At 39.5% G+C, this 12,521-nt stretch overlaps 1 protein-coding gene across 1 annotated transcript in view; it reads right to left on the bottom strand.

The window, feature by feature from the left end:
- LOC149185216 (uncharacterized) overlaps positions 1–12,095 on the bottom strand; it is a 241,839-nt gene extending 229,744 nt beyond the window's left edge. The window contains exons 1-2 of the mRNA XM_089415588.1: positions 11,682–12,095; positions 11,352–11,507 (exon numbers count right to left, since the gene is read on the bottom strand). Coding sequence (XP_089271714.1) covers positions 11,352–11,507; positions 11,682–12,095 — 570 coding nt within the window. The remainder of the gene's footprint in view (positions 1–11,351; positions 11,508–11,681) is intronic.
- Between the last annotated feature and the right edge of the window lie 426 nt (positions 12,096–12,521).

Genomic DNA, 12,521 nt, shown 5'->3' with positions numbered 1-12,521 from the left:
GATCCTCCGCACCTGAACCGTGATATACCTGCGGACCTTTGATTTGAACCGAATCAACAACCCTCCAATGTGCCACTGACAATTAGATGCCCAGATCTGATCATGCGCCCGAGAGATCATGCTTCATAGGTTCACTTTCAACTTCACTTTTATATAGATCAAGCTTTTAAACTGATAACCCAATATTTCAGATCTTAAGATATTCAATTTGCAAAGATACCTTGGCCAAGTGATCTCCTTCCCTATTTATAGTCAAGCCCTTATTCACACCATGGGACAAAACCATCAATAACCAATACAAGGGATCCAAACCGGGGCTAAATTAGATCCTATACCACGGGCCAAAACCATAGGATCAAGAACGACGGGCTAAATACCACGGGCAAAACATAAGAAACCCCACATGAGTGCGCTTTTCTGCCTTGAAGTGAGTGAACTGGGGGTCCGCACCTTCTGAACGGGTAACCTGCGAGTATGACCGCACCTCCTGGATGGCGAACCTGCGGGTCCGCACCTTTTGAACCATTCACCTGCGAGCCTCTTAATTTCCATCATTTTGAGAGCCTGAACAGACCATTGCCACTTGAGTGAGTTGCCATCAAGTACAACACCTGTATCATAGAGCCATACCAGAATCATAATGCCAACACTTTTTTTGGATTAGATATGGATGTTTCCATCCAAGATAGTTGGATTTTTTTTTTAATCTTTTATTTGGGTTTTCGTAATGAAATATAAAATGCAAAAGTAGATGTAGAATATAGTTTCTTTCTTATATATATATATATATTTATTTTTATTTTTGTTTTTTTCAAGTGGTTCACAGACACCCGCAGTCACTAGGTGGCTGCTACGTCCATGGAAATATCTGAGCTTGATCAAGGGTATCAAGCCCCGCGACCAATAGCTAGGCCTAACCCCAAGGGCTTCGGGGAAAATTGACCTTGTGACCTCCCGAATGGCGAGACACTTATTTGACCAGTTGAGCTAATCCTTGGGGCTTATATATATATATATATATATATATATATATATATATATAATTTCCAACATAGGTGACTATTTGAAAAAAGTTATATTTGACATTTCTATATTTGAATATGTATACTTTAATAATCTTAAAAACAATAAATTAATTGAAAAAATTGTATAGACAACACTTATTCAATTTGATAATTGTACCATTTCACATTAGTTTATGAATTTAACATTCACATCCACCAAGAAAAAAAATATCATAATTTTAAACATGGAAAAAAAATGGTTTGCCCCTAAAAGCCCAAAACAGGAAAAGGGAAAACTCCTACAATGATGGAAAATGAACTAGACATCAATTCTTTTAGTAATGATTTGAATTATCCATGATAAAAAAGAATTCTTTCCCTATTTAATTTTATATGTTTCGAATAGTTAAACAGAACACTGATAATCTGTTTCTACATTACCTATTCACATTTTAGACTAATGTTTTTAATATGACAAGAAAATTGCAAAACCAAATGGGCTTGTCCTTAAAATTTGTATATATCACCTTCACCCCTCAAAAACAAATAAACTAAATTTGAAGAAAAAACTAAATTAAATCCGCAAGGGACAACTTGGTAACGCTACAACAACAAAAATTATTTCACCATGTGGTAGATATGTGTTACGGCTGTAGTCTAAGGACAAAACAATTTTTATTTTCTCTTCATGATCATGATTATCCCTTCCCTATTTTTCATTTTTTTGGATATACAACCCTATATCAACTCAAGCCTAAGATTGTATTCAAGATATGCAACATAACACTCAGAAAAGGGAAGAAAGAAAGTCAAAGGAATCATGATAACTCAAAGCGCATAAACAAAGGCATACAGTTGCAGTGGAAATGGAATGAAACTCAATCACTTTAACAACACTATATCTAACTCAACCTAAAGACTGTATTCAAGATACTAAACAAAGAGTCATATCTGATGGTGCTTTATTTACCTTTTTGTTTTACGTTGAGGGAGATTAACCAAGTACACCATATTCTTAATAGACACTCCTCAAAATACTAGTTTGTTTGCACTTTTCATTTTTCTTTTATATACCTTTCTTTTTTACCATGCAGTGCATTTTTACACCGTAAGAAAGCACATAGGATTCATACAAATTTTGAGGACAAGCCTATTTGGTTTATAGTTGAGATTTTCTTGTCATATTAAAAACATTAGTCTAAAATGTGAATAGGTAAAGTAGAAAGAGATGATCAATGGTCTGTTTAACTATTGGAAACATATAAAATTAAATGGGAAAGGAATTATTTTTTATCATGGACAATTCAAATTATTACTAAAAGAATTGATGTCCGGTTCATTTTCCATCATTATAGGATTTTCCCCTTTTCCGGTTCTGGGTTTTTAGGGGCAAACCGTTTTTTTTTTCCATGTTTAAAATTATGATATTTGTTTTCTTGGTGGATGTGAATGTTAAATTCATAAACTAATGTGAAAATGGTACAATTATCAAATTGAATATATATAAAAGCTCCAAGGGTTAGCTCAACTGGTCAAATAAGTGCTTCGCCATTCGGGAGGTCACAGGGTCAATTCTCTTTGAATCCCTTGGGGTTAGGCCTAGCTATTGGCCGCGGGGCTTGATACCCTTGATCAAGCTCAAATATTTCTATGGACGTAGCAGCCACCCAGTGACCACAGGTGTTCATGAACCACCTGAGAAAATAAATAAATTCTATATATATATATATATATATATATATATATATATATATATATATATATATATATATAAGAAAGAAACTATATTCTACATCCGCTTTTGCATTTTATATTTCATTACGAAAACCCAAATCAAAGATTAAAAAAAAAATCCAACTATCTTGGATGGAAACATCCATATCTAATCCAAAAAAAGGAGTATTCCTTATCCTATGTATGTTCATATACACACACTAAAAAAGGCTGATGTGTCTAGTTGATAATAGATTATCATATAATAACAAAAAAATCCATTAACTATTCACTTTCCCGTAGTTGGAGATAAAAATAATAGAATAGGTGCTGAGAGCTGAACTAAGAACAACTGAAATTTTCATTTCCCTTAATCCAAGTGAAATTTAATTTTGAATAAATTTGATTATACCATTTTCTTTAAATGAATAAGTTAAAGTTAAATTCAAAATTTGATTTTTTTTTTAATGATAGAAACTGGTATTTTTTAATTACTCAAAATAATGGGAAGGAAAATCAATATAATCAAATATGTTTACTTTGAAGTGACAAGAATCATTTTGAATCAATGGAATTGCAAATATTTGATATTAATATTGCACAATCTTGTTATAATAGAGGAATTCTGGGGTGTTGCCAATTTTTTTCTAGAGGTTTGTTGGTTAACAGGCAACTTGTTTTTGGAATTAAAGTGATATTTATTTTCCCATTAGAAAGAATGCTTGGTTTTGAATAAGTTTTATTCAATTAAAGCTCAAATAAAAGAAATAGAAAAATTGGTGTAATAGTTTATTAATACGCGTTAATATATTATTATGAAGAAGCTTAAAACATGGACATAGGCATGCATTACATGCTTTAGTTGTTCGAACCTTTGACATAATTTCAAGTGTGACATGAGAAGGGAGCTCCTTGTGATTGTTTAGCCTCATTTGCTTGCTTTAGATAATCTTAGTGTGACTACCAAAGTTAAGAGATAAAATTAATCTAATAATGTAGGGATAGGTTATGGAAACGCCATAGTTAACACGACATCCATGGTGGATATTAATAAACATGCATGGGGTTGAAACATGTTTAAGGGGAGTGGAATGTAGTATACTTAGGGGGGATAGTATGGGGTGCAGAGGGAGGTACCCAAGGGAATAATGTAATAATGGGATAGGCCATAGTTAATAAATAAAGTGGTTAACCCACATCATGTAAGGGACCACAAGTAGTTAGCAATAATGTGATAAGCCCATGGTGTTAGATGGATGGTATTGAGAGAACCATGGTAATGATCCGTGGTATTGTATGTATGAATCCTATATAGAGGCTAGAGACTTCCCAATGAGAGATGTCAAGGAATATTGTATGAACAAGCATATATCTTGTGGAGTGTTCTCCTTCCTTAAGGAGTGATTGTATGGTGTTACCCTACCTTAAGGGTTTTGATCAATAAAGAAGCATTTCTATATTCGGTGTAGAAATTCTCACTATAGATTAACCTGATTATGCAATAGACTAAAGAAAAATACTTAATCTACTTCTACAATCAAACTTGAGAAAGCTTAATCGATTTTGAGCAAGATCAAATAGAACACATATAACAGAGAAGAAGAATCAATACACATGAAACAAAAAAGAATGCCCTGGGGAAAACCTCAGCTAAAAACTCCGCTATTTGAATTATCATAGAAGTGGAAATATCTCAGGATTACACAAAGCTTTAGCTCTCACAGCTATCCAGCTCTCAGTACAATCCCTCTCACTGATCATAGACATACTAGACAACTCATATGCCTTTCCCTCTACCCTCCAAGCCTCCTATTTCCTTGCGATGTTTTCCCTGGGTGTTCTTGCTGTAACCTTGTGTGACACTGATCTCACACACTACTCCAACTCACTGTAAAACTGCGCAAATATCAAGGAATGAATTCCTTCTGCATGCAAGAGATTTTCTTATAGGAAAATTCTTGCAACTGATAGTACACTATCCCTACCTTTAATATCAACTGGGTCTTTGTCTGAACTGACATGCATGAGTTATTTATGAGAGAATATTAAGTTATCTGGAGTACACTAGTTTCATGCATACATGCATTAACTGACTGAACTCACAATTAGTTCCTCAAACTGTTTGGAACTAATTTAACTAGACTTAACTCAGTTAACCAAACTAACTAATTACAACTCAAATACAACTCATCCTTATCTCCTTAATTAAGGGATAACTTCCTCAATCAAAGGGATAATTGTTGCATGACTTCACAAAGACTTCATGTTTGAATTTCTCCAACTAATTAACTCAAGATGAATTAATTAATTATTTTTCAAACAACTAGTGAGACTAAATTCGAATTTTAATTCTCAATTTTAATTCAAGGACAAATTAAAATTGGAATATTCTTGTTGCCACATTTCAACACTCCCTCTCAACAAGAAAGGGATTATCTGCCACCCCGATCCTGTCTCTATGGAACTCGAATTTACACTTTGACAATGCCTTAGTCAAAATGTTAGCATCTTGCTCCTCGGTCGAAATATACTGTAACAACTTGATCCTCTTCACCACACAGTGTCTGAGATGATGATACCGAATGTCGATGTGCTTGGACCTGTCATGAGATACTGGATTCTCAGAGAGTTTGATACAACTCTGATTATCACAATAGATCATAGTTGGATCCATCCTCTGATCAAACAAACCAAATAGAATTTTCCGCATCCAAATGGCCTCACATGCTGCCTGACTTGCAGCCATGTATTCAACGTCTGCTGAGCTGAGTGCAACTGACCTCTGTTTCCTGCTGTACCAAGAAACCGTAGTTGACCCAAGGTTGAAAATTCCTTCTGATGTGCTCTTCTGATCTGATGGACTCCTTGCCCAATCTGCATATGTGAAGCCCTGTAGCTTCACTCCCTCTGTCTATCTGTATCATAATCCATACTGAGATGTGCCTCTGAGGTATCTCAAAACATGCTTAGCTGCCTTCCAAAACATCTTGGTAGGCTGAACCATAGCTTGACTCAGCTAGTTCACGCATAGCACAAATCTGGCCGTGTGTTCACTAAGTACATCAGTGAACCCACAAGCTGTTGATACATAGTAGCCTCTACTACTTCTCCTGAAGTAGCATCCTCCTTCCTCCAGTTACCTGCTAGAGGAGTCTGCATGGGCTTGCACTTCTCCATGTGGAATCTCCTGAGTATCTCAATGGCATACTTGCCTTGAGACACAAACAACTCCCCCTCCTTCTGCCACACTTCCATGCCAAAGAAGTAGTGCATGAGACCCATGTCTTTCATCTTGAAATCTTTTGCAAGGTCCTCCTTGCAAGACATGATCAACTGATCATCACCTGTCAATATGAGATCATCAACATAAAGAACAATGATCAACTGCTAACCTTCTACCATGATGTGGTACAGGTTCGCACCCGCACGAGGTGATTGCTTCAGCCCATACAAAACTCTCTTGAGTCGGCACACATGCGACTCACGATCTAAGGTCTCAAAACCTTCCGGCTGCTCTATGTACACCTTTTCCTCAATCTTGCCATTGAGGAATGCAGTCTTCACATCCATTTGATGGATCTTCCAACCCATCTGTGCTGATAGTGCCAACATCGATCTGATAGATGAGTACCTTTCTACAGGAGAAAAAGTCTCATCATAGTCGATCCCCTCGACTTGTGAGAAACCAAGGGAAACAAATCTTGCCTTATGTTTCTCCACACTACCATCAGCAGCTTGCTTTACCTTGTAAAGCCAACGGGAACTCACAGCTGACTTGTTCTCTGGCCTTGGAACCACATCCCAAACACTGTTATGAACTATGGAGTCATGCTCCTCCACCATAGAATCAACCCAAATTGGCTGCTGCACTGCTTCCTCAAAGGAAGATGGCTCGGTCTCAACACATTCCCCAACAAGGGCCATGTATCCAGTGTACTACTGAGGTGACCTCCTCTATCTGCGCTAAGAAGATGGTTCTCCCACATTCTCTCTCGTATCTGACAACAATCTGTCAGCTTCTCTTGTGTGCTTTCATCCCTCTCTGGAAGACTCTGCTTGAGTGGCTGCCTCCACTCCTGGAACCTCTGCATGTGGTTGCTTTGCATCAGTCTGAGGCTCCTCCTCCTTAGGAACCAAAAGTTTCACCACAGCCTATAGTTGGAGCTCCCTCTCAAGGGAAACTCGCATGGCATTCTTCTTATCAAACTTGAGATCTCTGCGAACCACTGTCCTCCGAATGGTAGGCAAGTACACTTGATATTTGGGGGGTGTATCAGTGTACCCCACAATTATCCACAACTCAGCAGTCGAATCAAGCTTCTTTCAAGCATCCTTGGTCACATGGCAATATACTGATGAGCCAAAGATCCTGAAGTGACCCACATCTGGTCTCTTCCCGGAGAAAGCTTCCTTTGGTGTCTTCATCCCAAGCATGTGATGCAGGCTTCTATTATGAAAATAGGCCGCTGTTCTGCATGCCTTAGCCCACAAATGAAGTGGTAGGCCTTGGTCATGCAGCCTCACTCGAGCTGCCCCCATAATCTTTCTGTTCTTCCTCTCAGCCACCCCATTCTGCTGTGGGTTATGAGGTGCTGTCAACTCCCGTTTAATTCCTTCTGCTACAAAAAAGTCCTTAAACTCTTGAGAGACATACTCTCCACCATTTTCACTTCTCAAGGCCTTGATCTTCTTCCTTGATTCTTTCTCAACCAAAGCTTTGGACTCACAAAAATTTGAGAAGGTTTGATCCTTCTTCTTCATGAAATAGATCCAACATTTACGAGAAAAATCATCAATGAAAATCACATAATACCTTTGTTTCACGGTGGAGGCTGTTGAGAATGGTCCACACACATCAGTATGAACTCACTCCATGATTGCTTCAGCTTGAATGTCTCGATCATGAAAGGAAGACTTGGCATACTTTCCCAAGGTACAACCTTTGCATGTGTCCACTTGCTCAAGTTTACCTTTGGGAAGTCCGGTAGAAATCTACTGCATTATCTTCAAGGCCCCATGATGCAAGTGGCCCAACCACCTATGCCATAAATCGCTAATGTCTTGGCTTTGCACCAATTCTACTTTCAAACTCAATGCAACACAGTCATCTACCTCCAGCTTGTATAGATTCTTTACTCGAATCCCAATCCTCTTGGTTTGACCCGTGGCTATGTGTCTCAGGAATGCCTTTCCTTTACTGAAGACAACATCGTAGCCTTTGTCCTCCAATATCACGACCGATACCAAGTTCTTCTTCAGTCCAGGCACATACTTTACATCAGTCAGGGTGAGAGGAGCTCCATGCTCCCTCTAAAAAACAACCATTCCTTCACCTGAAACACGATACTTTCCATCATCACCCATCTCTATGCCCATCTTGAGGTCTTTCTCCTCCAAGGTACTGAATAAAATCTTATCACTGGTCATGTGGAATGAGGCTCCACTATCAAGATACCAAACACAACCCACCATCGATGAAACCATATATGCGATGAGGGTAAAATCAAATTCAAACTGAGAGGCCAGTGTCTCACCTTTTGATCCTTTCGAGGATCCCTTATTGGATTTCTTAAATGGATAATTAGTTGCATAATGGCCCACCTCACGACAGTTAAAGCATCTCACTTTAGATTTTTCAATCTTCTTCCCTCCATGAGAAGAACTTGATTTGGAATGGGAAACCTTCCCTTTCCCTTTCCTTGCCTTACTTTCTAAGGCTAGATTTTCTTCATCATCATGCTTAGATCAAGAACCATCTCTGGTGCTTCTCCTAATCTCCTCCTGCATCAGATCCAACCACAGTCGTTCCCAATCTGGTAATTTCTCTCTTCCATTCACAGAGTCCTGGTAGCTATGCCAACTCTTAGGAAGACCAAGGAGAGCAAGACTCACCATATCATCATTGGCTGTCATTATTCCCACACTACCAAGCTCATCTCTGTAGGTGGTGAGCTTGTTCAGATATGTAGAAATAGTGTCACCCTTTTCACACTTGATTTTCTGAAGCTTATCCTTGAGCGCCAGTTTCCTCTAGTCGCTATTGTTATGATATAGGTCCTTCAATGTCTTCCACATTGAAAATGGAATCTCCTTCCCATGGAGACTCGAGACAATATGGTCTTGAACTCCCTCCAGAAGAATCCTTCTCGCCTTCGCCATACACTTCTTCATTCATCCAATTCTTGTGCATTAGCTGCAGCTGGATTGGGGATTTCTTGATCAATGAAATACTTCAAACCATTGTCTTCTAATACCACTTCCATGCGATCCTTCCATGTTATGTAATTCGAGCTGCCATCCAGTGCATACTCGAGTCTCAAGCCATTAAACACCATTGGTGAACTTTGGGGGCAGGAGATCCTTTCAAAATGTTGCGCAAGGAAGCCCTCGAGCGATAGAGGGAGGCAATGATGGATAACTGTTATCACCCCAAGAAACTCACCTAGGTTGTATATCAGTGATGCTCGGGAACATTACAAATTCAACAAAAATGTTGGATAAATGCTGGATGAATGAAACAAATGCTGCATATTCAAGCCAGATAACCACTCCTACTATGCTTAACCCCAGACATGGGTGAATACCCCCAGACTAGAAGGCTTTAGACCATCAATTACTCACAATTTAAGAAAAATGTGATAATAGAGAAGATTGACCACACCAGCAGATGCACAGGACCCTGTGATGGCTGGCTGCAACCAGTTAAAAGGTCTATAAAACTGTTTTCTAACACACAGACAGGATGACAGCTCTCTAGTGTTAAAATAACAGAAACCTGCAAACAATTTCAATGATACATGCTAAGTCCTAACACAGAGGTGGGATGACAACCCCTCTAATGCTAAAGATTAACAACACATGAATAACTGCAAAATAGGCACAACCTGGAACAAGAAGAAGAAGTGGACAGTGAGCAATTAACAACAAAAGAAGCTTGTATTAGCTGGAAATAAAGACCAGACGCTGCAGGTATTACAACAGTTACAATCTCCAGAAGTTGAACCTTACAGCACAACAACACTTATTCAACACTCATCAACTGATTACATCTTGTTTCTTGGTATATAAAGAGGTTGGTTACAAAAATATCTCTGCTACTAAGCGTGGAGGTGTTTTAATGGACCACCAACCACATTTACATTCAGATATGGGTCTCTGTTGCAGTCTGACCGCTTTAATGGATGAATTTAATATTTCTGGTGCTCTGCAGTCCTTCTCTGATCAGGTGGAGTAAAATATGAATGAAACCCATAACCTTTGACTGATTTTAACTGCTCGAGGCAATCCTATTTGTCTTTGACCACTCTGTTGATTAATTGTAGTTGTTGAGACTTTAACTGTGTGGGTACATGCAATAGATCGTTGCTTTCTCCTTCCTTGGGCAACAGAGATCAGTTGGGAGCTCGAGACAGTCGAATGAGTCAAAAATCATGGAGGAGGCATGAGTAGAAGGCGAAGGTGAATAATGGCCATCGGATCATAAAAATCCACGGCGGAGATGACTTGACGAGGGGTATTGGAAATGGCGCAGACAGGCGAATGAACATGGGCCGTTAGATGAATAAAATCATTGGCGGGCATCGATTTACGCAAGTTAATGGAAGGAAAAGGGATCGGGACAATGAGGGTTGTCGAATCTGGACGAGACAGATCTGACGGTGATTGCTATCGGAAGGCGCGCAAATGTTAATGGGGGGGAGAATCGTACAGGATGGCGGTTTCATGGGTGGGTGGTATTCCCCACATCGCTTTTGGTACGACGGTGGTTTCTGTATCGTGGGGCGCGATACAATCAGATTAAGACATGTGGCTGCCCGAAACCACTTCCCGGATGGCTATCGTTTGTGTAGGTCGCATGATTGGGGGAAGCGACTGCCGTCGATCTGGCAGTGGATGATCAGATGAAAGGGAACAAGCGCGAGGTTTAACGTGCAGGTGGAGAACGAAGACCATTAGATCAGATTGATCAATGATTACGATTGCACAATAGACAGAGGGTTAATTTAGCGCGGGTTATGAAGGATTAAAAACTTAACGCAAGGGTATTAGACGAAGAATGATAATATTTGGGTAAAAACGCGGGGGAAAGGTTAGGAAATATGAGCGGGTTGAAGGGAAATGCGAATAATGGTGTGAGTTACACAGTATCGGGGTTATAAATAAAATGACAGGGATTATGAGAGTTGCAAGGAATGACAAAGTTAACAGAAGAAAAACAGAGACCAAGCGGTTAAGGAGGTATAAGGAAACTTGAAGGAGCAAATGGGAAACGAAAGCTGCGAGGCCCCTTTCAGCATAAACACACCATCAAATCTGAATTTTCCCTTTGACCACTGAAAATTTGTAGCAGAGCTAACATTGGCTCCTTCTGGGGATGAGATCCTCCCTGTGAGGTCTCAAGAACCTGCAGACCAATGCCTTCATGCAAAAACAGCTATAAAAACACTTGCCTAGTATCCATTGGGCATGGAGTCAACTAAGCATACAACAAGAAACTGTAAAAGAACTTGATTACAATCATTAAAGCCTGAAAACTTAAACTTCAAAAATTGCCCATTTGCTGGGCCACCAAAATTGTTGCCTGTCATCCGGTTCATCATATATCAGCAAGACAAGATTTATTTGATCCTCTACCTCAAACAGTTTAGGACTTTTGAGCTTCACAGGCAGATATGGATCAAATTTCATTTCCCTTCTATGTATTTTCCTCTTTGGATGTCCTTCACAGGAACCTCTGTACTCCTGCTGAATAATCACTGTTGCTGTGTACATGTCTGTGTCTTTTGTAGCCTGCACCACTAATATGAAAGAGGCACCAATGAATTTTTGTGCAGGGGACACAAAGACATTTTCTGATCCTTCATCTTTGTTCAAACAATCCTCATCCAAGGAGGAGTCCCATGATTGTGCATTTTCTTCCTCTGTCATCTGTAACGCTGCCCTTTCATTTTGTGCGGGGGCCACCTGAGCAGGTTTTGGAATATCAATACTGAGGTGATCAGTCTCAACTTTGAACATTGAATTTTGTTCCGCTTCAGTGTTTAAGTGGAAACTTTGAGGGAATATTATTTGAGCAGATAGAGGGGCAAAAGATGGTGGGGAGCTTTCTTCTCCCTCTTTGATCACTGGACCAGGGATGATAGCAGGCTGGCTAATTTGTAGATCTGCATAATCATGGGAAGACGAGCTAACCTTAGGCTGGAATTCTTGGAGGAAGGGATCAGCTGCTGACTGCCCCTGCTGGTCAATTTGTTGTTCTGCAGCTACAACAAACTGGTGAGCAGTGCCTCTTGATAATGCTTCTTCATAAACAACCTGTGTTAGGAAAGGAGCACCTTCCAAAACCTGAACTTCCTCCTCCTGCTGCACTTCTTCCATGACTATATTCTATAAAAGGGGCCTCACCCCTTTGTCTTCATTTGAAATCTTATTTCTTTGCAGATTCTGCAAATGCTCATGTGTCCCTCTATGTGGTTTTGGAGTTGGAAAAGAAATGGAACAATGAGCTCCTCCCTGACTTCTGCACTCGGCATCATCTTCAAGTCTCTCTGCAGCAATGATGTTTGCTTCTACTTCAAAGGCTGTAGCTTTCATATCAGCCAAAGAAGAACATCTTCTTTCTCTTAGCAACAGGCAGAACTGAGAATCGAAGGCATTAGCATAAGTAATCATAGCAGAAGCAGGGGTAGGTCTTACTTCAGCTGGAATTCTGCTGTACATATGATTGAATCTAATGTTAAATTCAGACAGCAGCTCACCATCTTCTCTCTGCAAGTTCCCAAATTCTTCATGATAAAAGAGCAG

This window comes from Pinus tabuliformis, chromosome 3_2, assembly GCF_031772625.1.
Source record: "Pinus tabuliformis cultivar Carrire ecotype Pingquan chromosome 3_2, CPIR1, whole genome shotgun sequence".
Taxonomy (NCBI): domain Eukaryota; kingdom Viridiplantae; phylum Streptophyta; class Pinopsida; order Pinales; family Pinaceae; genus Pinus; species Pinus tabuliformis.
The sequence above is the reverse complement of the archived record's forward strand: the minus strand, read 5'-3'. Positions and strand labels throughout refer to the sequence as shown.